Below are 24,934 nucleotides of genomic sequence, written 5' to 3' on the forward strand. Positions count from 1 at the left end.
TATAGCTATAATTCTTTTTATTTTTATGCCTGTTTGTTGTATACATAGCTATAATTCTAATTCTTTATACTGATGTCTGTTTACTTGTTGTGTTGTGTATTTAGCTATAATTCTATTTATTTATACTGATGCCTCTTTTACTTGTCTTGATGTCTCCCCACTTCTAGACTGTAAATCCGGTGTGGGTGGGGATTGTCTCTCTTTATGCTGAATTGTACTTTCCAAGCGCTTAAAACAGTGCTCTGCACAGAGTCAGCGCTCATTAAACAGACCAAATGAATGAATGAATGAGAAGGGGTGTGGCAGGGAGGCTACTGTCAACTGCTCGTTGCTGTGCTCCTCACTACTTTCCCCTGCCCTGGCTTCAGCCCCCTAGGACTGCAATGGTCTGCCCATGCCACTTGCCCTAACTCTGTTTGCTGCTAAATGGAAACAAGGAACAGAGGAGTCCCGCCCACTGGAACAAAAGAAGATTTGAAATTAAACAGTCTCTTCCATCCTAATGGAAGCTCTCCTTCTCATACTTCATCTTCTATTCAGGTCAAAGATGGTTTGAATCAATGAATGGACTGTCAATAACCTAACTTGACATTGTGTTACTGTATCAACAATTGACAATATTTAACTTTAGAAAGTCTGAAGCCTGTTTACTAACCAAAAACAAACAAAAAACCCAATCATTCATTTTTCCAGTGTATTCATCCTCCAGATCAGGCATTTCTTATAAAATTGATCTTAATTTACTCCTTTAATCCTTATCGCATCTGCTTTGATAATAGGGTGTCTTGACATAGACTATAAATGGAAGGAAGGACTTTTGCCTTTCACTTAAGTCTTCCTAGACCCAGTGGGATTTTATGATTTTAAGACTTATTTTCCTCTTAAGACTTCCAAATAGGTAGGTCCTATTTTGCCTCCTAAGCATCCTGATAACTAGGGTTCCCAAACTCTGAGCTCTTTTTCCCTGCAAGCTTAGGCAGATGCTAGTTCGTGGCCTTTGTGGATGCAGAAAGACAGGACTCCTCTCTCATGTCCTCCAAAGTAACTGAGCTTGTTCGCAATTGCACTAATGACAACCATCACCTGCAGACCTGAACAATTTAATTGGCGTGGCTATGTCTCTCACCTGTCCTGAGTTGCACTTCCTCTAGGAGCTGTATGCATGGTTAGACACGTGGGTGGTAATGACGATGGTATTTGTTAAGCACTTACTAAGTGCCAAGCACTGTTCTAAGAGCCGAATGCTTCAGGTAGTCTTTTGTTGCCTGTGTAAGCTCCCTTGAGACTGTAAGCTTCTTGTGCACCGTTTATTCCCCTCACCCTGAGCCCCTCAGCACTTATGTACATATTTATTATTTACTTATAAAGTCCATCTAACCCTCTAGACTGTAAGCTCACTGTAGTCAGGGAACATGTCTTCTCTGTTATATCGTACTCTCCCGAGTGCCTAGTACAGTGCTCTGCACCAACTGACTGATTTGTGCACCTCTGGGGTGAGGGGAAAAACTAATAAATGTCTTGGAATTTATTTTTATTACAACTACTGCCAAACTGAACTGAGTCCTCAACAGAGTATATTTACTTTCATGCTGGGGAATTTGCAAACTGTCACACCCCATGCAATACTATAAATAGTAATTACCAAGTGATCGTTAAGCCAAGCAAATCCAGTATTTGCATCTTTCCTACAGCAACTAATTATTAGGTATAAAAACAGGGTAATTCATACTGTAATTCAGAACTTGTGATGAGGGCTAGAAAAAGTTCATTGTTTTATTATTTATCACCTCCAAATGATCGCTACATCATTTTTTATAGGTAAGGTAAGCAGAATGTGAGACACACTGAACAATCTCTACACATGGGTTCCATGCACTATGCATATCTACCACTGTACTGCTAAAGTGGGGTGAAGAGGTATTATATCATTATTATTACTATTATTATTATTAAGAGCCCACTAGAAGTTTTCAAGGACATGGGATGGTAATGAAAGGATTATTCAAATCTGCACAGGTAACAGAACAAGAAGAACAGGGCTTAAATTGAAGAATTAAGTATTAGCCATTGGGAAAAATTTCATGAGCAGACTGCAAAACATCAAGTCCTTTGTAAACTCTGGGATAGGAGAGAAAATTGCAACATGGTCTAGTGGATAGAGTATTGGCTTGGGAGTCAGAAGGACCCGGGTTCTAATCCCAGCTCTGTCACTTGTCTCCTGTGTGACACTGGGTGAGTCACTTCACTTCTCTGTGCCTCAGTTACTTCATCTGAAAAATGGGGATTAAGACTGTGAGCCCTGTGTGGGACAGGGCCTGGGACTGTACAATGTCTGGCACATAGTAAGTGCTTAACAAATACCATCATCATCATTATTATTATTTTTTACATTGCTATGTTTGAGATAGGTGCAGTTTGGTCTGGGTACACAAACTGAACAAGATGAGTTTCCCTGGTTTATTCCAAACCTTTGAGTCTCAGTCAACCTTTATGAACATTAAATATTATTTTAGGAATAAGTTTCAGAAATAAAAACTCTGACCTCAAGGGTTTGCCTCTAGTCATGCCCTCAAGAAGACCCCAAATCACAAAGATAGGGCAAGTTTCTCATCCAATGTAATTTCATGTCAATCTCTTCATGTGTCTGCAGGGGAAAATAGCTCAACTGCTAGTCAGCCCGCACCCAGCCTCTACAGGAGGGAAAATGTCACGCTGACAAGAAAACATTCACAGACTGAGGTTGGGATAGTTCAGCCTGCCCCTACTGTACCCTGGGCCAGGACCTCTTTCCAGGATCTAGGCCTCCTTTGCAAAGAGAGGGAGGTGATGACTACCAGAAGAGGTGATGAGAGAATCCTTATGACAACCCACTCTCAGATCGGGTGTATTTTCCCCCTTATTTTCATAATGGACAAAGATGAACATCACAGTTGAAGCAGAGAGAGCTTTAGCAGCATGGCTTCAGTCACGGAGTTGATGATGAAGAAATCTTTGGAGAAGGGTGACAGAGTCAGCCTCGGCTGGTTGGGAGAGGACTCCCTTACACTCCTCTCTCCCCCACCCCGGGGTGGGGAACCGACCAGCCTGTCAGGGAGAGTGGGCTGCAGCCAGGCTCTCTTTCTTGCTCCTTGCTACCCCACAACATCCAAAAGTGGCCTGGAGGATCAGTGAATACTACTGAGAATTTACTACGCGTGGAACACTGTAATAAGTGCTTGGGAGAGTACAATCAAGTAGAGTTGGTTGACATTATTCCTGCCTTCTGGTGAATGAGGAAAATGCTCCCAGAGTGAACTGTATCACGGCCTAGTAGAAACAGCACAGACCTGGGGGCAGAAGATCTGTGTTCTAATCCCAGCTCTGCCACTTGCCTCCTATGTGACCTTCAGCAAGTCACTTTAGAAGTAGTATGGCCTAGTGGATAGAGCACAGGCCTGAGAGTCAGAAGGAGATGGGTTCTAATCCCAGTTCCATCACTTGTCTGCTGTGTGTCTTTGGGCAAATCACTTAACTTCACTGTGCCTCATTACCTCATCTGTAAAATTGGAAAGCAGCATGGCAAAGTGACTGAGCTCTAGGAGCCAGAGGTCCCAGGTTTGAGCCCGAGCTGGGCCGCTAATGTCCCGGCTGACTGTGGGTGAGTCACTTAGTGTCTCTGCACCTCAGTTTCCCCACCTGAAAAATGGGGTACTAATACCTGCCTTCTCTCCCTACCTCACAGGGTTGTTGTGAGGACTGAAATTAACTAATTAATGTGAGAGTTCTTTGGCAATAAAGGCACTAAAGAAAATTAAGGTATTATGATTATTTGGGACAGGGACTGTGTCCAACCTGATTATTTTGTATCTACCCCAGTGCTTAGTACAGTGTCTGGCACATAATAAGTGCTTAATAAATACTAAAAAAAACCCCTAAATTCTCTGTGTCTCAGTTTCCTCAACTGTAAAATGAGGATTCAATACCTGTTCTCCCTCCTACTTAGACTGTGAGCCCCATGTGGGACGGGGACAGTGTGTGACCTGATTAACTTGTCCCTACCCCAGCGTTAGAACAGTGCTTGACACATAGTAAGTGCTTAACGATAGCATTTTTTTAAAAATGCCTCAGTCCTGAGATTTTTACGACTGAAAACCTGCGTAAAGGACTGATTACAGAGCTAGTGGTTTTGTGTAGTAGCACTCACATTCTCTCATCCCTGCCAGTGACGTTCTCAATGGGGCACAGAATGCAATGCACAAGTAGAAGGGTGGAAGTGTAGCACCCATATACCCATATAATATACACTTTTGAAATGACTGCAGCAGGATGCCAAGGCTGTGCTGTAGTGCCACGACCTGGAATATGGTTGCCTCAGTAGTTATTACTGTCTTATCTGCCCATAATTATTATTATTATTAGGACTTCTCTGTGCCTCATTTTTCATGACCCCTGTTGTATCCATCCTAGAAGTGCTCCAATGGTTGTATTTGTTAAGAGTCACTATATGCCAAGCACTGTACTAAGCGCTGGGGAGGATAGAAGATCAGCAAGTCCCACATGGGGCTCACAGTTTAAATAGGAGAGAACAGATACTGATTCCCCACTTTGCAGATGAGGGACCTGAGGCATAGAGAAGTTAAGTGACTTGCCCAAAGTCACACAATAGACAAGTGGATTAGAAGCCAGGTCCTCTGACTTCCAGATCCATGGTCATTCCATTAGACCTGGCTGCTTTTCACACTGTGAGCTTTTTCCCCAGTCATTAGAAGGCAAGAATCCTAACTACCAACTCTACCAGACTGTACTCTCCCGAGCACTTAGTACAGCATTCTGCACATAACACCCTGCTCTAGGTGGTTGTTTGGTCATAAACCTTCACCACTGACTGCATAGCCTCAATGGAGTAGAACCCAAGTCTTGTGATTCCCAGAGCAGTAGATCCAAAGCTACCTTATAGCAAGACTGAGAATATTACATTTGCTATCGAAAATGACAATGCGACTCCCACAGAAAGAGTCTCCAAGTTCCAGTTAACACCTGGGACTCAATTCTATTCTGTACTATCCTACTATACAAACCAGTGCTGAATGTAAAAACAAATTTAAAAAAAACCCAAACTAACTAGAAGAGTAGCTGCCCTTGGTCCGGAGTAAGTTGGGTTTGCTTTCAAGGGGGAGAGGAGGGAGGGTGGTGTGGCATCGGCTGCAGTGGTGAAGGAGCAGGCTCCCGAGTGTGGGGGCTGAAGGATGGCTAGTCAGTCAGCCCGCCTCTGAAGACAAAGCCAGGCAGGTAGCCCAGTGTGGCTCAGTGGAAAGAGCATGGGCTTGGGAGTCAGAGGACAGAGGTTCTAATCCCACCCCCACAACTCATCAGCTGTATGACTTTGGGCAAGTCACTTAACTTCTCTGTGCCTCAGTTACCTCATCTGTAAAATGGGGATTAAGACTGTGAGTCCCACGTGGGACAACCTGATTACCTTGTATCTACCCCAGCGCTCAGAACAGTGCTTGGCACATAGTAAGCGCTTAACAAATACCATTATATCATTATTAGTCCAGGGTCTCAGGGTGGAGTAAAATGTGAGAGACAAGGCTGTTTAGTACAGTGCCCAGCACTTAGTACAGTGCCTGGCACAGAGCAAACACTTATCAAATACCATAATTATTATTATTATTAGGACCAAAGACACAGTAAGCAGCGGGGGCTGGGGCCAGGTGGTGCAGACCTTCCCTTGTCTGGTTCAGCCCTTTCCATTCCCCCCTCAACATCCATTCCAGGACTTCTTATATCACAGCTGAGTTCAGACAGGTTCTAGCTAATTTCCAGCATTAATCAAAACCAAACCCCAAAACTATCATTTCCTAGATTATATTTGTAATAATACTTTTCATTTAATTTTGAGTGAATTAATATATTTTCTGAAAGTGAAATAACACTACACCCAATCATTCATCATCTGTGTCTGTTGCATTGTACCCTCCCAAACGTTTAGTAGTACAGTGCCCTGCACACAGTAAGCGCTCACTAAGTATGATCGAATGAATGAACCTGACTGCTTATTGGATCTAATGCCTGTAATAGAAAATCATTTGAATTTGAGGCTTAGTTGCATTGCTTGATGGAAGAAAGGAAATAAGAAGCTTTATATTTGCTTCTGAGGTGCTAAAATTCAAAGTTCAGTTGAATAGAGCTGTCTACTAAATAGAGACATTACTAGGTTATTTGCTATCTTGTGCTACTTTCCAAACAAGTCAAAAACAGTGATCTTTAGCTGGACCGAAGACCTGAAAATACATTAACTCTGCAGTTTCATCAAATGATAGTTAATCAAGTAATAAAAGGTCGTCTTCAAATCATGTGCACCTGACTGACATCTGTCAGATGCACTGTGGCTGATAGACAAAAAGTTGTGCAGGGAGCAGCTACAACCAGAAGCCACAGGCAAACATTGACGAGATACAGGAAACTTGGAGGAGCTATTTTAGGATTGCTAATTTAGTTTATAGGTACAAGAAAACCCACCCCCAACACCAGAGAATCTTTAAGGCAATAATGCAGTAACCCTGTCTGAAGTTTTATAAAGGTAAAAGAGTACTACAAGAATGGGAATCTTGATTGCTAGAGGAATTCCTTTTAGTTTTTCTTCCAACTAAATTGCATTTAGAAGGAAAGCATTCAAATTCATGATCGTTAAGTCTCCACATCAGCTCAAACTATCTATAAACTGTTTCCTTGGTGTGCTGACCGGAAAATAGCTAAATTAGGCAAAGTAAAGAAAGAGAGGGACAGAAGTATCCAAATCACACTAGTTCTTTAATTTCAAACAGAACTCACTTAAATAGCTCTTCTGGTACATCTAGAAAAGTTTGAGAGTTCTCTCTCTACCAAACTATATCACCAGGCATTAGAGAAATATGTATCTGTGGCAAACTCCCCTGGTGACTACGATTGATTAAGCTCGTTGTGGGTGGGAATGTGACTGTTTATTGCTATGTTGTACTTTCCCAAGCGTTTAGTACGGTTCTTTGCACACTGTAAGCTCTCAATAAATGCGATTGAATGAATGAATAAATTGAAGGTGATGCATCAGGAGGAATCCGGGAATAAATGGCACAGGTAGCTATGAAAAGGGAACTCGATCCTGAAAAGTTCTGTGGAAGTGGAAGGGATTTCTTCAACAGTGATGGAGCTCCACCAAGCAGTCTGGGAAAAGGCGTCGGAGGCGGCAGGTTGGGGTGTCGGGGGAGCTAATGGGGAGCTGGAAAGTCCTGCAGGGTGATAGGGAGAGGGAGCCCCCAGACCGATCCGAGGACCCGCCGTCCGATTTGGGGGGGACCGGCGAGGAAAGGGAGGAGAGGAGGGCGCCTCTTCAGCTCTGGGATGTTGGGGGTTTTTTTCAGCCTGCTGAAAGGGAGGCTGTAGGATGAAGCCCCCCAGTCCCTTGGAGCGGCACAAAGCAGGGTGGAGATCCCGGGAGCCCGGGACACCTGGGGTTCGCCTCCCAACAAACAGCGTGGTTTAGTAGCAAAAGCTCGGGCTTGGGAGTCAGAGGGGGTGGGTTCCAATCCCGGCTCCGCCACTTGGCAGCTGTGTGACTTTAGGCGAGTCACTTTATTCATTCATTCAATAGTATTTATTGAGCGCTTACTATGTGCAGTGCACTGTACTTAGCGCTTGGGATGGACAATTCGGCAACAGATAGAGACCATCCCCGCCCAATGACGGGCTCACAGTCTAAACGGAGGAGACAGACGGCAAAGCAAAACAGAAGAAAACAAGAACAAGACATCATCAAGATAAATAGAATCAAGGAGATATACACCTCATTAACAAAATAAACAGGGTAATAAATAATATGTACAAATGAGCACAGTGGGGAGGGGGAGCAGAGGGAAAGGGTGGGAAGGGTCACTTCAATTCTCTGGGCCTCAGTTTCCTCATCTGTCAAATGGGGATGAAGACTGGGAGCCCCAGGTGGGACAACCTGATTGCCTTGCATCTACCCCAGCGCTTGGGACGTAGTGAGCGCTTAACAAATGCCATCATTATCATTATGATTATTACTCCCGGCCCCGCCGCTTGCCTAAGTGTGACCCTGGCCGAGTCACTTCACTTCCCCATCCCTCCGGCATCACGATGGGCAAAAACAGGATTCCTGACCCGTCCCGTCCTCCTTTCCTCCCGCGACGGAACCGGTCCCGCGTCCGCCCCTCCATCCTCTCGTCCCCACCCCGGGGCTGAGCAGAGCGCTTGGCACATAGTGAGCGCCTGCCAGCCGGGGCCAAGTCTGCAAATGACGGTGACCTGGGGAGGGGGGGCCCGCGCTTCGAGGGGGTGGGAGGGGGTCGTCCGTTGGCCGGGGGGGCGGCTCCTTACCGGCGTTGCGGAGCTTTCTGTTCCTCAGCACGGAGAGGATGACCAGCGTGTTGCCCAGGAGGTCGCCCACGATGGTGACGATGAGGGCGGCGGCCAGGGCCGTGGTCTCCCCCGGGGGGCGGCCGGAGGAGGAGGGGGACGGAGGCGGACAGCCCGGGCAGGTCCCGTTCCCGGCTCCCGGCATGGGCACGGACGTGGGCACGGGATGGGCACCGGCACTGCGGGCGGCCGGTCCTGCCCAGCCCCGCTTCCTTCGCCGGGCATCCGCGCTCCCCGTCCTTCGTCGGCCGCTGCTCCCTGGGCAAACCCATGTCGGGCCAGCGGCCATCGGGACCGGACCGCCCCTCCGGGAGCCCCTCGGAGCCCCCCGGGGCACGGGGGCAGGGGAGGGGCGGGTGGGAGGCCGAGGGGGCGGGGGACACAAGGTGACATGAGACAGGCCGAGGGGGCGGGGGGAGGAGGGAGGGGACACGACGGGGTCCGAGGGGGCGCGGAGACAGGTGACATTAGGGAGATCGAGGGGACATGAAAGAGGCCCAAGGAGCGCAGGGAGGAGGGAGGGGACATGAAGGAGTTCGAGGGGGCGGGTGGAGGAGGGAGGGGACATGAAGGAATCCCAGGGAGCGCAGGGAGGAGGGAGGGGGCATGAGGGAGGCCCAAGGAGCACAGGGAGGAGGGACGGGCATGAGGGAGGTCCAAGTAGTGCAGGGAGGAGGGAGGGGACATGAGGGAGGCCCAAGGAGCTCAGGGAGGAGGGAGGGGCATGAGGGAGGCCCAAGGAGCACAAGGAGGAGGGAGGGGACATGAGGGAGGCCCAAGGAGCACAAGGAGGAGGGAGGGGACATGAAGGAATCCCAGGGAGCGCAGGGAGGAGGGAGGGGGCATGAGGGAGGCCCAAGGAGCACAGGGAGGAGGGACGGGCATGAGGGAGGTCCAAGCAGTGCAGGGAGGAGGGAGGGGACATGAAGGAGGCCCAAGGAGCTCAGGGAGGAGGGAGGGGCATGAGGGAGGCCCAAGGAGCACAAGGAGGAGGGAGGGGACATGAGGGAGGCCCAAGGAGCTCAGGGAGGAGGGAGGGGCATGAGGGAGGCCCGAGGAGCACAAGGAGGAGGGAGGGGACATGAGGGAGGCCCAAGCAGTGCAGGGAGGAGGGAGGGGACATGAAGGAGTCCCACGGAGGGGACATGAGGGAGGTCCAAGGAGCACAAGGAGGAGGGAGGGGACATGAGGGAGGTCCAAGGAGCACAAGGAGGAGGGAGGGGACATGAGGGAGGCCCAAGCAGTGCAGGGAGGAGGGAGGGGACATGAAGGAGTCCCACAGGGGACATGAGGGAGGTCCAAGGAGCACAAGGAGGAGGGAGGGGACATGAGGGAGGTCCAAGGAGCACAAGGAGGAGGGAGGGGACATGAGGGAGGCCCAAGCAGTGCAGGGAGGAGGGAGGGGACATGAAGGAGTCCCACGGAGGGGACATGAGGGAGGTCCAAGGAGCACAGGGAGGAGGGAGGGAACATGAGAGACTCTGAGGGGGCGCGGGGACAGGTGACATTAGGGAGTTCAGGGGGCGGGTGGAGACGGGAGGGGACATGAAGGAGTCCGAGGGGGCGGGAGGACAGAAGATAATAATCATAATGTTGCTATTTGTTAAGCGCTTACTATGTGCAGAGCACTGTTCTAAGCGCTGGGGTAGATATAGGGTAATCAGGTTGTCCCACGTGAGGCTCACAGTCTTAATCCTCATTTTACAGATGAGGGAATTGAGGCCCAGAGAAGTGAAGTGACTTGCCCACAGTCACACAGCTGACAAGTGGCAGAGCTGGGATGACATGAGACAGGCCGAGGGGGCGCAGGGAGGAGGGAGGGGACATGAAGGAGTCCGATGGGGCGGGTGGAGGAGGGAGGGGACATTAGGGAGTCCGAGGGGGTGCTTGAGGAGGGAGGGGACATGAAGGAGTCCCAGGGGGACAGACGGGACTGTGAGGCCGTCATTGGACAGGGACTGTCTCCACCTGTTGCCGCATTGTCATTCCAAGCGCTTAGTACAGTGCTCTGCACATAGGAAGCGCTCAATAAATACGATTGAATGAATGAATGACCTGAAGGAGTCCGAGCGGGCGGGTGGAGACGGGAGGGGTCAAGAGGGAGTCCGAGGAGGCGGGGGGACAGAAGATTCATTAATGTTGGTATTTGTTAAAGCGCTTACTATGTGTTGAGCACTCTTAGGGCCGAGGTAGATAGAAGGTAATTCATTCATTCAATAGTATTTATTGAGTGCTTCCTATGTGCAGAGCACTGTACTAAGCGCTTGGAATGTACAAATCGGTAGCAGATACAGTCCCTGCCCTTTGACGGGTTCAAATTGTCCCACGTGGGGCTCACCATTTTTTAATCCCCATTTTTACAGAGGAGGGAACTGAGTCCCAGGAAAGGGAAATGACTTGCCCAAGGTCACCCAGCTGACAGGTGGCTGAGCCGGAATGAGGACCCACCACCTCTGAATCCCCAGCAGCCCGGGCTCTTGTCTCTGAGCCACGCTGCTTGAGACGGTGGGAGGGGGCGGGTGGAAACAGAAGGTGGCATGGGGGGTGGCATGGGGGGGTGGCATGGGGGGGTGGCATGGGGGGTGGCATGGGGGGTGGCATGGGGGGTGGCATGGGGGGTGGCATGGGGGCGCGGGGAGGAGAGAAGGGACAGGACACGACGGAGCCCCGAGCGGGAGCCTCAGGTGGGAAGATGAGGGGGTGGATGGGGCGAAGGGGAGCGCGCTTTGCCCCTCCGTGCCCGCTCGGTGCCCCCTCCAACCCCCCCCCAGCTCTGCCCCTCCGCGCCCGCTCCATGCCCCCTTCTCGCCCGCTCCATGCCCCCTTCGTGCCTGCTCCGAGCTCCCTCCGTGCCCCCTCCATTCTGCCTCTCCGTGCCCCCTCCGAGCCCCCTCCGTGCCCGCCCCGTGCCCCCAGGTTTGGTTCCCCGCTTGGGCTCGATGGGGGATTATCCCTGGCCGACCCAGACCCTGGCACCGGCTCCGCCCAGCCGGGACCCGGGGTGGGGAGGGAAGGGGGGAAAGAAAGGGGAAGGAAAGAAAGGGGAGGGGAAGGGGAGGGGAAGGGAAAGGAAAGGGGAAGGGGGAGGGCAAGGAAAGGAAAAGGAAAGGAAAGAATCCCGCTAAATCCGAGTGCTGTGCCCGGGGCCTCCCCGGGGGCCCCCGACGCCTGCCACCCTCGGAAGGCCAAGGGAGGCCCTGGGGACTAATAATAATAATAATGGCATTTGTTAAGGGCTTACTATGTGCCGAGCACTGTTCTAAGCGCTGGGGGAGATACACGGTCAACAGGTTGTCCCACGTGGGGCTCACAATCTTCATCCCCATTTTCCAGATGAGGAAACTGAGGCCTAGAGAATAATAATAATAATGACGGTATTTGTTAAGCGTTTACTGTGTGCCTAGCACTGTTCTAAGGGCTGGGGGAGATACAAGCTCATCAGGTTGGCCCACGTGGGGCTCACAGTCTTCATCTCCATTTTCCAGATGAGGCAACTGAGGCCCAGAGAATAATAATAATAATAATGGTATTTGTTGAGCGCTTACTATGTGGCGAGCACTTTTCTAAGCGCTGGGGGAGATACAAGGTAATCAGGTTGTCCCATGTGGGGCTCACAGTCTTCATCCCCATTTTACAGATGAGGTCACTGAGGCACAGAGAAGAGAAGGGGCTTACCAAAGGTCACACAGCAGACAAGTGGCAGAGCCCTGTTTAGAACCTACGACCTCTGATTCCCGAGCCTGGGGTCTTTCCACTAAGCCACGTAAGTGAAGCGATTTGCCCAAAGTGACACAGCATACAAGTGGCGGAGTCGGGATTAGAACCCACGACCTCTGACTCCCAAACCCCGTCTCTTCCCACTGCTTCTCAACCCGGGGGTCGGGGGTCTCCCCTCGCCTCTGCACAGCGTCCCAGCAACAATCGAGAGGGCACCCCCTCGTTTCCCCTCCTTCCCCTTCCCTTCCACTACCATAATAATAATAATCACCATGGCATTTGTTAGGCGCTTACGATGTTCATTCAGTCGTATTTATTGAGCGCTTACTGTGTGCGGAGCATAGTACTAAGTGCTTGGAAAATACAATTCTGCAACAGAGACAACCCCTGCCCAACAGAGGGCTCACGGTCTAGAAGGGGGGGACAGCAAAACAAGTCAATAGGCATCACTAACATCAATATAAAAAAATAGAATTATAGATATATATATATATATAATTAACAAAATAGAAAGATATGTACATAGCGCTCAGAACAGTGCTTGGCGCATAGTAAGCACTTAAATGCCATTATCATTTATTTATATACACAAGTGCCAGACACTGTTCTAAGCGCTGGGGTAGGTGCAAGGTAATCAAGTTGTCCCACCTGAGGCTCACAATTTTAATCCCCATTTTACAGATGAGGTAACTGAGGCACAGAGAAATTAAGTGGCTTGCCCAAGGTGACACAGCAGACAAGTGGCAGGGCGGTATCAGAACCCACGTCCTTTGACTCCCAAGCCAGGGCTCATTCCACTAAACCATGTTGGCTTGTTCACTGGTAGTATTTGAGGACTGAATTTCTCTGTGCCTTAATTACCTCATCTGCAAAATGGGGATGAAGACTGTGAGCCCCACGTGGGACAACCTGATTATCTTCTATCTACCCCAGGGTTTAGGACAGTACTTGGCACATAGTAAGCACTTAACAATACCATTATTATCATTAATGTTGGAAAGAAACAATTCCTCTCTTCGCCTCCTCGGGGGACTTGGGGATTACCAGAAATTCAAGAACAAGGCAAGAGGATTGACATGTGCAGTTGGACAAAGCTCAAAATCTCCCAGTCTCCTAGAGGCAGATTAATTTATTCATTCATTCCTTCAGTTGTATTCACTCATAATAATAATAATGGTATTTAAGCACTATGTGCCAAGCACTGTTCAAAGCGCTGGGGAAGATACAAAGTAAACAGGCTGTTCCACATGGGGCTCACAGTCTTAATCCCCCTTTTACAGATGAGTTAACTGAGGCACAGAGAAGTGGCTGGCCCAAAGTCACAAGTAGCGGGGCCGGATGAGAACCCACGTCCTCTGACTCCCAAGCCTGGGCTCTTTCCACTGTGTGCAAAGCACTGTACTAATCGCTTGGGAGAGTACACTAAAAACATCAGACATATTCCCTGCCCACGACGAGCTCAGCTGCCACTTTAGCATCATATGGACAAGTCAGCAGGCCTCATAACGGTTACCCAGTTTCATTTGACTCTTTTTTTCTGAATCAGTGCAGGAACTGACCGTAATTTATGTGTGTAACCAAAGCCAATGTAATGTACTTTCTCCAACGATGCACCTGCTGAACAATGCCCCTCGAACATAAAGAATCAGTATCACCGAAATTATTAATTACTGATTTAAAAGGTGGGGGGCTGGGGGAGGAGATTGGGAGGAGGGACGAGGTGGGGGGTCAAAAGGAAAGACTGGCCCAGGGCGCCACCTTGTGCGTCACTATCCAACCAACACGGTACATTAAGAACCCCCATCTTCTCCCCAGAGTTTGAAGTCAGGGGGGCATCTCAGTGTCACTGGAAAATTTCACTATTTTCCAAGTTACCAGACAGCATAAGGAAATGTGCTCTCGTCTGTAATTCGGTAGTAATTTGTACTGTTACCTTTTAAAAGATGATAGCAAACACGTCAGCATGGCACCAGAAGAGCAATCTCTAAGTTCCAGAAATAGCTCATATCCTAGGAGAAAATTCACACAGGAGCACCCAGAGGCACTGTAAAGAATTATCGTGTGTGTGCACGTGTGTTTGTGTGTGCGCACATACCCACCCACATACCTCTCTGGGGCCTTAAAAATAACTTTTCACATCATAGATTTCAACCAAAAAAATCCTCTCACCGTTAGTACGGAACGGTGACGTGTCCTCAGAGGCGCTGAGAAGGGGTTCCCACTAAGCCTCCAGAATTTCATTATGCAAGCAGTAAAGAGAAGTTATGCTAACAATATTTGCTATTCATCTCTTCTGTGAAGTTGGCAGCCAAATACACGATGTGATCATATTTTACTGGAACAGTACCTGAAACTGAAATTGTTGATGAGCCCACTGCCTTCCACTAAAAAGTAAAGATTGTAAAGTGAAATTGTTGCATAAGGGTTAGTGCTATTTCAATATTTTCTTCCCATACTTTTGAACATTTTGATTGTCCCTTAATATATGCATCACTGTCACTGATTACTACAGACTCACAATACTTTTAGAGATAGAAAACCTGAGGCACCCAGTTAAGAAGCATAATCCAATTCACACAGCAAGCGATTGTCAAAACAGAGATTTGAACTTTATCACTCTGACTTTCATTCTTTGCTTAAATCATCTCAGTGATTTATGAAGAAAGGGCTGAGTCAATGGAACACAGACTTGATTTTCATTCTGCATAAAACAAAGTTTAATTTTCCAGAACAGAAATTCTATGCTCGATAGGAAAAAAAACATACTTTGCATGTCAAAACCGGAAAGAGATGTTGTGAGTTTTTGAGATTTCTGCTCAATTGTCTAGAAAGGTGCCCCTTTGCCTCCCATCTAAAATCAGTTTCACAGTAGTGAATGTCAAAGTAAGATGACTTCATATTTTGGGCCAAGCCTGGCTAAAGGTCACCAGGAGGCAGATGAAAATGCATGAAACAGAGGGGAGAAGGGGTGGGGAAAGGGAGACAAAAAAAAAAAAAAAAAGAAAGACTACATCAATTCTCTGATCACATTTGACTCATCTAAGCAGGCAAACATCCTGGGATAACTAGTTGAAGTCAGATGGTGGAAAAGAGAATGTAATTTTTAAAAAGTGAACATTAAGGAAAAAACCAAAACACAGCATCCAATAAAGATGCCTCAAAACAGAATAAACTTGAAATCCAAAAATTAAAGTTAATTTCTATAAGTTCCATAATTCATTTCCCAGGCCAGTTTGATTAATATTTTTCCCCTTTCTGGTATTAAAGGTGTAATTATAGGCAGGTAGCTGCTAACTTTAATAGCCAGAAAAAAATGGATAGAAATTAAAGCATTTATATAGGTATACTATAATAGGGACAAACCAGCGTGTCTCCTGTTAGGATGTCAGACCCCTCTAATCTGATAGAATTATTTGAAAGAGCTTTTTAAAAATAGTGGATAAAGGAGTCTTGGTGAATCGGGATTATTTAAACTTCCACTAGCCTTTTGATTAAGTTCCTCACAATAGGCTTTTAGGAAACCCTGGTAACACAGGGACAAGAGAAAAATTCTTGACATGAATGTAAAACACAATAAGTAATAGGAAGCAAATAATAGGAATAAATGGCCAGACCTTAACATGGAAAGAGGTGAACTGTGGGTGGACAGGACTGGTGCTGTTCCCTGTAGAGCCTGAAACATAAGGGAGAGAAACTGATTGTAGAAGGTGAAAAGTGAACAAAAATATTAAGGACAAAGTGAGAAAGGCTGAGGAACTCTAGGAGAAACTCACCAAAAATGCCCATTAGAAAGAAGAAATGTTTAACTACCTATTTCCTCACAGAGCTTTAACTCCTCAGGAAAAAAATGGGAACATCAGTAAAGATAGATCACGAAGAGCACTTCCTTGCTCGGGACCTACTAGCCTGCCTGGCATAACAATAGTCTTTGCAAGAGCAGCTGAAACGATTTGATGCACCTAGTGGGTGATGCCTAATGAGGAGGGATTCAAAGGACTCCACATGTTTCATTTGGCAAGGGGAATAACCAGCTGAAATGGGCTGCTGCTGATAATAAAAATAATGAATGCAGAATAGCAAAGGGCATTCCTATCCCACAATGCAAAGGACAAGTTTTTAAAATGGAGTTCTTTTTAAGTGGAATTAAAGGTAAATGTTCTGTTTACTTGTAGACATCAGTGTAATTACTTAAAAGGTATTTATAAGAGAATCAAACCCTAGAAACACTGTGTGACTTGTTGGGGTTCCACTGTAGTCAAAGAAGCCGTGGCAGGAAAAAAATTTGAAACTAAACTCCTCTGAAACAAATTGGGCATTTGGGGAAGAGGGTTAACTCTTTCAGACTAGTGAGGGTTTGCTTAGTATGACATTGTAGCACTGGGTAAGCACTCCTTCAGTGCAATATAATCCCTCAACTGTCAATAAGAGTAAAGGTTCCTGCCCAAGGGTGTAACTATGAGAAAGTAAACGAGACTGGAGTAGTGGGTTTACTGTTTGTGGTAGCCACTGTATATCCTAATAGTGATGACCAAAATGTAGCATATAAAAATGGTATTTATCAAATACTATGTGCAGAACACTGTACTGAGCGCTCAGGATAGTATAGTACAACAGAATTAGCAGACATGTTCCCTGCCCGTAATGAGATTACAGACTAGAGGAGATAGACATTAATACAAATAATTTATAATATACACTTTAATAGTAATGATGGTACTGGTTAAGTGCTTACTATGTGTCAAGCACTGTTTTAAGTGCTGAGGTAGATACAAGTTAATCAGGTTGAACACAGTTCCTAACCCAATTGGGATTCACACTCTAAGCGGAAGGCCAACAGATGAGGAAACTAAAAGCCAGAGAAGTTAAGTAATTTGCCCAAGGTCTCAGGGCAGGTAAGTGGCAGAGCCAGGCTTAAGAACCCAAGTCCTCTCCACACCATTTGTGGATATTTGTATATATTATTTATTATTCTATTTTATTAATGATGTGTATATATCTATGATTCTATTTATCTATTTTGATGGTATTGATGCCTACCTGTTTCATTTTGCTATCTTCCGCTTTTAGAATGTCAGCCCATTGTTGGGCAGGGATTGCCTCAGTTGCCTAATTGTACATTCCAAGCACTTAGTACAGTGCTCTGCACACAGTAAGTGCTCAAAAATGATTGAATGAATAGTGAATGAATCAGTGAAAGTCCTCTGCCTCCCAGGCCCATTCTCTTTCCATTAGGCCGTGCTGATCTTACCAAATCTTTCTAAAATGCTTTCTGGGACCTCAAGTGACACTAAGAGGGAGGATTATTTCCACTTTCCAGGTCAGAAAATAAAGAGGTTAAACAGTTGACCCAAGGTCATTCGGTGGTTACTGAAAGAGGAACGTATTGTTATAAGTTAAATCAGTGAAAGGTTTTAACTAAGATCGCAAACTAAGAGAAGGCTAGGAAAGTGAAACAAAAGGTAACAAGACAGGATACAGATCAGTGAGTTATGAAACGGGAATATCATGATCACAGGGATAAAGACTAATTGTTATCAAAAAGACCTTTTCCAAAGCTCAGTTCTTTCCTGACAGAGGTACCCAAGGTAGATTCAATAACACAATTTTACACCCTCCTTAGAGTGCTCGACACATTTTTTAAATCACTTACTGAGAAAGAAGAATCCATTCCCGATTTTCAGCTTCTGAATCCATTTTCTCCTCTTTGAGAATAAACTATGATCCTCTGGCAGGTGTTTCATGAGCAGTACAATCAGTGAGTATTACTTTGTAATTACAGCAGCTGTGATGGGGTGCCCATTTCAAAGAAGAAAGAGCAATTAGTTCTTCCAGCAAAACTTTTAAATCTCCAGAAAAATGAAGAAAATATCTAATTCTGAGGTTTCTGCTCTTTTCACTGCACTGTAAGGTAAGTCTATAGCTGTTAATTTCCAAGTTTTTTCATTTTGTTTCTTTTCAGTGGTATCACAAACTCCTACCCTGGAAGCAGATTTGTTCACTAAACGTTTTGGGAGAGGAGGGAGAAGCTAGAACAAAAGACCAAAGGAAATGCAACATGATATGAAAATGTAAAATGTAGCCCTAGTGAAAAAAAGCCTAGGTTTGAGAGTCAGAGGACCTGAGTTCTAATTCTGCCTCTGTCACTTGTCTATGTGACCTTGGGCAAGTCACTTCACTTCTCTGTGCCTCACTGATCTCATCTGTAAAATGAGGATTAGGACTGTGAGCCCTATGTGGGTCAGGGACTGTGACCAATCTGATTAGCTTGTGTCTACCCCAGTGCTTAGTTCAGTGCCTGGTACATAGCTAGTGCTTAACAAATACCATTAAAAATGTGAAAAAGATCATAGGGAATAAAAAGAAAAAATAAGATTTGGAAAATAACTTCTTTGAGGATTGGTAAAGTCACTGGAGAAGAGATAGCTAAGGGAGGAATTTAATGAAATATCTTCAGGTGTATAAATGGATACAAGAGAAGATAGTGGACAGTTTTTGCAAAAATAGTACCAGAAGGAGTTTACAGTCAGAGAGTTTTAGTGAAGATAATTTATTAAGCAAGAGAGTCATGAGATTCTTGAACCCATTATCAAGCAAGTTTATGAAGTCTCCTCCTCTCCTTAAGGGGGCTAGATAATCTTTCAGGGTTTGTTGGATCAATTTTGCCTGGCCAAAGGAGGGACTAGCACACAGACATTGAAGTCTATGAGACTCTTATTTCCCTGCATTCAATTCTCTTTCCTTGGTACATTTATAGCAAAAGGTGACCCTAAAAATAGTAGTTCTTTAAGATCCAAGTTCCCCTGCCTTTAGTTTCATTTCCCCCTCCAAAAAATGCTGTCATTTGTCTTGGAAAACAGGTTTCTGCATAAACTAAAGAATTTATGTTTGTATCTATCCCAGTGCTTAGCTCAAACTTTGGTACATAACTCTGCAGTGATTGACAACGATTTAGGCAAGCTAGTTCTTCTCTTGCCCTCAGAATTAGAGGGAAAATTCAGTTTTTCTTCACTAGAATTTAAAATAGCAGTTTTGTTATTTTTGCATTATTTGGGTCATCTTGTAGTTCTGTATTCAGAGGCTCTAATGTCCATACAAATCCTCCACTTCTCTAGCCCAGAAATACTGTTAGTAGTATGGGGTGGGAAACTATTTCTTGACCTAATCCAGGTGAAGCAGAGTTTTTACAAGCCCTGTTTTTCTGCATCATAGCTGCTAAAATCTGTGGCGAGGACATTGCCAGGAAAAATGTTAATAGGACTCCTTCAGAAGGAAGACTACCACCACCAGGAAAGAAGAATACTTCCCTTTGTACCATGTATCCCATTGAAAAGCATGCCTTTGCAGGGAACTATTTTCACTCACACTTCTTTATCTACAGGCTCAGGCTGACAGTGAAAGTATGCCTGTCCTGCCAAGTCACCTCCTCAGGCAGTGATCATGACAGATGCTGCAACCTAAACAGGGTTAGGGGCTTTATTAGTACTTGGACTCAGATCACAGAAGGAAACTGAGATTCTACAAAAATTGATGGTCACGAAATTATAGATTTTGCACTAAATATGAACAGAAGCAATGTTCCTTACTGTGCTAAGACACCAGGGGTTACTGGAGATGGTGCAGGAAGATTAAAAAAGTAGACACTTCCTCAGTTGTTGTGCACATCCTACAGAATAAAGAAAAGTGAATCATAGGCCAAACTATGATTTAACCATCTCTCTGGATTCATGCCTCCTACACGTACACAGAATTATTGAACTGCAAACACAGTGATTATTCCTGTCTAACAACTCCACGCTTTCTGAGTATATTTCTTAATTTATTTTGCCTGTTTCTAGTTTTTCTGATCCACAAATGCCTAACTTACCTATATTTTATGATGAACTGAACAATATTTTTATCGTGAAAGAGGGTTTTCTTGAATGACATCTAGGAAAGAACTCAAGAACTGAGACTGGAGTCTGGTCCCAATGATACCACTCAATCACTGAGTTTATGAGCTCTGTCTAGAAGTTTTATCATTAGTTTTGCAGCATGTAGAGTAGTACAGGTATACTCCAAGATAAGCTTATATTATAGCCCTCAAACTATGGATGCATCATATCATGATTTAACTCTTTTTCATTGTCATTCATGTAACCAGTTAGGTTGCATTCCAAAACCAGGCCCAGTATGACAACTAAGCCCTACAAGCTGGGCCATCTTAAGATCCATGTGGGCCTAGATTAATGAATTTTGGAGGATCCACCAAGTGGATCCACATTCCATCGTAAGGAATGTGGAGTTAACCCCTGGTTACTAGGGACTTGGGACAGGAGATGACACTGAGACCACAACAGAGAGAATTTGGAAAGAGAGACAGAGACAGCTTATAGAGGATGTAAAAATTTTAGGGTTCTTTGCGCTAATAATAATAATTATGGTATTTGTTAAGCACTTACTATGTGCCAGACACAGAACTAAGCACTGGGGTGGATACTAGCAAATCAGGTGGAAAAGGGACTCTGTCCCACATGGGGCTCACAGTCTCAATCCCCATTTTACAGATGAGGGAACCGAGGTCCAGAGAAGGGAAGTGACTTGCTCAAGGCCACACAGCAGACAAGTGGCAGAATCGGGATTAGAACCCATGACCTTCTGACTCCCAGGCCTGTGCTCTATCTGCTACACCATGCAGGACAGCACAAGAGTCTCTTGGAAGTAGGTGTGTTGCCTAGTGCATTAACAGCTGTATATTTTTTTGAACTATTGAGATTTCCATCCCTGCTGAATGGTATAAGCCTTTGAAGAGAGTTCATTACTTTAGTTTTAATTTCAAACGAAACTCTAGGATGGAATTGCCACCCAGTTTTGAATCCTACTAACTAGAAAATCATTGATCCCATGCCTTTAGTCATTCTTGGAACTAATGGGAGGGTGTATAACTGTATTGCATACTTGAAGAAGCCGCCAATGAAGATGTAATTTAGCTATGAGTGCAGGGAACTTCTTTTATCATTAAAAAAAAAGGAGTCTAATCTCTGCCCATTCTTCTGTGCAGATTCTATTGTGACCATGATGAAATGAGAATGAGGCATTAGAGATTATCTGGGTTTTACTGGGATCTCTTCAAATAGTCTTTTAACACCTAACCAGGTGTAAGACCATACATTATGAGCCTCTGCTGTAGCAGGCAATCACATTAGGGAAAATTTGAAAGTTCGCAGATGCAGCTTGCTTCCATCTAATATTCCTGCCATGCAGTCATGTGGGAAGATGGCAGTCACTTCAAAGAAAGTCTCAGGTACCACTGAGAGGCTCATGGTTGATTTTCTTTCCACCTTAAGTCCTAGAAAAGGGGTAGTCATCCAGTAAATCAACCAAGGGGTTGGCTTGAAGTATAGCACCAGCATGTGCTGAACTAGAAATAAACGGCCTGCTTACAACTCTTTTGGGATAAGTAGGGTCATAACATTTTGTTTTGCCTTTTTGAATATTACCTCCCACCAAAACTTGGATGACTAGATGCCCCACTTTCTATCCAAGCAAAAAATCCCAGTTAATTAACCCAGAATAGGCTTGTTCGCTAGGATGTGGTAGAAATAGACTGCTGCCATAGAAAAGGAGAAGGAGAATGACGAGGAAGATGCGTAGGCTCCTTTTCTTCCTTCTCCATCCTTATCCTGTTCCTGATTCTTCCCAGGAGGCAGATCCAGTTGAAGCAGGAGAGAAGGCAGAAGACAACAATGGTAAAGAAACCAGTCACTATCTCTCTTTGTCTTTCCTCTTTCCAACCCTACCCTATCCCCACTCTTCTTTAGTTCATTTTTGTGTCTCCCTATCCACCTTGGGGTACCAAAAGTCTGGCTACTTTTGGTAAGTCACCCCCAGGAGGTGGTCAGGTAACTGGTAGAGATAGACTGGTAGCTCGTTGGCTCTGAAGCGAATCCTACCTCCTTTCTTTTTTTCCACAAGTAGTGTAAGTTCCAGCCGGGACATAGAGAAGCCATATTACAATATTCTTAATACTGTCTGTTCCATTTTGGGTTGGAATATGAGGTGGACTCAAGGGTGGAAGTTAGCTAGAATGGGGCACCAGTCAAATGGTAAATGCTAGTATGGCTGATCTAGTGTGAATTATTGCAAATCGGGACACTTGTCTTTTGGTTTTTTGGTTTTTTTCTGGCATCGAGCTCCATAGCGTCATGGGGCCTGTGTAGTTGTGTGTGCCAAAGAGTGGATTTGGCTTCGATGTGGTATCAACCAAGCTGCAGCATGAAGCCCAAACTGCAGGTGTTCCAGGCAGCCAGTTGACTACCAACAAGCAGTGCCGTCTGCTCCAGACAGTGAGAGAGCGCTGTTATGACTCTTGAAGGGCAGAGCACGGAGGCCACTTCAATGTAGGAATGGGGGAAAGTAAGCCCTGTTCCTGCCAACCAGACTTTGTCCAGAGGGGCACGAGGAGGAGAGACAAGGCATTTAAAACCATGGCAGTAGCCAGAGCTACTCTGGCTCACTTCACTGGTACCCAGGCCTATATATAAAGTCAGGTGTGTTGGAAAGATAACTAAATTGTTTAGCAGCATTGGTCTTGCCTGGCCTGAAGTCACCATTATATTGTAAGATTATAAATCAGTGGTCATATACTGAGCACTTAATATGTGCAAACCACTTTACTGAGTGCTTGGGAGAGTACAATTAAACTGTTATTTTGCTTTTGGTGTTAATACTGCTTAATGAATAGCTTTTAGCGCCAGAGTGTTTTTTTCTACTTGTAGCACGGTTCCTGATTTTCTTCCTTTTAAAAAAAGCTTGATTTCATTTAGTTTGTTAATATTGAGGCCCAATTAATATTTGTCTAGCATGCAAAAGTTATGATTGTTCTCCCCAGTATCCCCCATACTTTATCTGTTATGGTTTGTGGCCAAGTTATCTTCCCTCTGCGTTTAAACTATTTCAGGTGTCTTGACATATCTGTTTCCCTTTGTCTGATCTGGAGTTCTCCAAAATAATTAGAACTCCCAAAAATCCTGGAGAAAAAGCAATTGATTCTGTACCTGATAAGAGTGCAGGTTAGTCACACTCCAAATTGGATACTAAAAAAGGTTTCAGTGGGAAAATTGTTGTCAAGGAGAGGAAGGGGACATCAATAAAGTTGAGCTAACTAGTAATTTCATTTTCCTCTTGCATAATCTGACTGCTAATCAATGCTTAATGAGCAATATCAATTTTTCAAGTTTCTTATCCTGGTCAGATGAAGTTCTCCCACTATTAATTTACATTATATCTCATATTTCTTTCTTATATCATTTGTCACAGAGGAGAGTCAAGGAGTGGGGAACAGTCAGGCTGGGTCCTGGGGTGCCATGCAAATGTAGCCCACAAGTGGCATGCTGAGAGTTATGCCAGACTGTGGCTCTCTTCAGTTTGCTATTCAGTGAACTGTGAATTCCTGGCCTTCTATTATACTTCTTGTTCTGAGGCCTCCTTTTCGTAGTGGATATTCTTGTCTCCCTCCCTCCATCCTTCCCTCCTTCCCTGCCTACCTGGCTTACCTTTGGTGGTACTTTGGGCAGCCTTGTAAGACCAAGTTTACTTTCAAATGGTTTATGAACTGTTGGAGAGAAAAATCTTCTTGGACGGACAGTTGGTAGTTCAGATTTCTATTTCACCACTGTTTAAACTGAAGGGAAGGAATAGGGGAGACAGATTTTTGGCTGATAATAGAAGGAGAAATAGCAGGGCCGAAAATGAGCAAAAGGCTGAACGGCAAGAAAAATTTCTTACCACTGAGGTCTGTTAGACTGTGGAATAATCACTGAAAAGAAGCCCCATCACTTAAACTATTTAAGACTAGACAAATCACTGAACAATCCCACACTGGCCCCAGGGGAATAGACTAAATTGCCTCATAGGTCTTTCCCCACTCTAATTTATATGATGCCACAATGACTAGCAGGACTGAAAACCCCGAGGCCCATTGTAATAACCCAACACCCTATTAGAACAAAGCTTTAGTGCACAATGAACCACCATTTGGGACAGGTGCTGTTGAAGTCTTTATGACATTTTGTAACATTTATGCACCGTGCAGGGAAAGCTGTGATCTGAGAAGCAGCAGTGGCTGTCTGTGGATAAAAAGGATGCCTCAGAAGCTTGCTGAAAGAGCCTGCCAGCAATCTGCTCTGAGCTCCAGGACCCAGAAGATTTCCTATTCTAATGTCTTCCTTTCCTAAACAAATCTTTCCTAGCCAACTAACACTTTCTAATCATAATATCCCTCAGCCCAGCAGTCTAGCTTTTCACAATCTCATTTATCTTCCTTGCTGGGCCATGTTTATTTCCCAAGGAAAAGTGTTTTAGTAATTTTTACTTTCATTTGCATGCCCTATGTAGCATAATGGAATAATTAAGTCATTATATTTGGAAAGTCTTTGATACAATTGCCAAACCTCTGGTTCTGCAATCACTGAGAAGGGTGACAGGAGGGACAGTTTCCTCTGGGGGTGTTTCCTTATCTGAGGAGCAGGGACTCCTCATTCACAGCTCTTCTCCCCTTCTGGTCTGGGGGTTAGGACTAGACTTTTGCTTCAGGGCCAAACCCAGGGCTTCAGTGTGAGTTCATGTCAAGCTTATGACCAGCAGGGAACAGTATTCTAAGCAGGGCACTGTACTGAATTGCCTGGGTTAACCTTATCGGATTGGGCTTCAGGCATAGCGGGATTAATTGATGACATCTATAAAGGGTTTCCTCTAAGTCAAGGCTTAGACACCCTCCAACACACACACACACACACACACACACCCTGAACAAAATTATTTGAGACAGTGAATGTTTCTTTTCCAT

General features: G+C 45.4%; 1 protein-coding gene across 1 annotated transcript in view; it reads right to left on the minus strand.

Annotated features, from left to right (window-relative positions):
• GPR50 (G protein-coupled receptor 50) overlaps nt 1-8,539 on the minus strand; it is a 35,932-nt gene extending 27,393 nt beyond the window's left edge. Inside the window, exon 1 of the mRNA XM_001512887.3 lies at nt 8,356-8,539. Within this exon, the coding sequence (XP_001512937.2) occupies nt 8,356-8,539 (184 nt within the window). The remainder of the gene's footprint in view (nt 1-8,355) is intronic.
• Nucleotides 8,540-24,934: the final 16,395 nt, after the last annotated feature.

The sequence above is a fragment of the Ornithorhynchus anatinus genome, chromosome 6, assembly GCF_004115215.2.
Source record: "Ornithorhynchus anatinus isolate Pmale09 chromosome 6, mOrnAna1.pri.v4, whole genome shotgun sequence".
Classification (NCBI taxonomy): Eukaryota; Metazoa; Chordata; class Mammalia; order Monotremata; family Ornithorhynchidae; genus Ornithorhynchus; species Ornithorhynchus anatinus.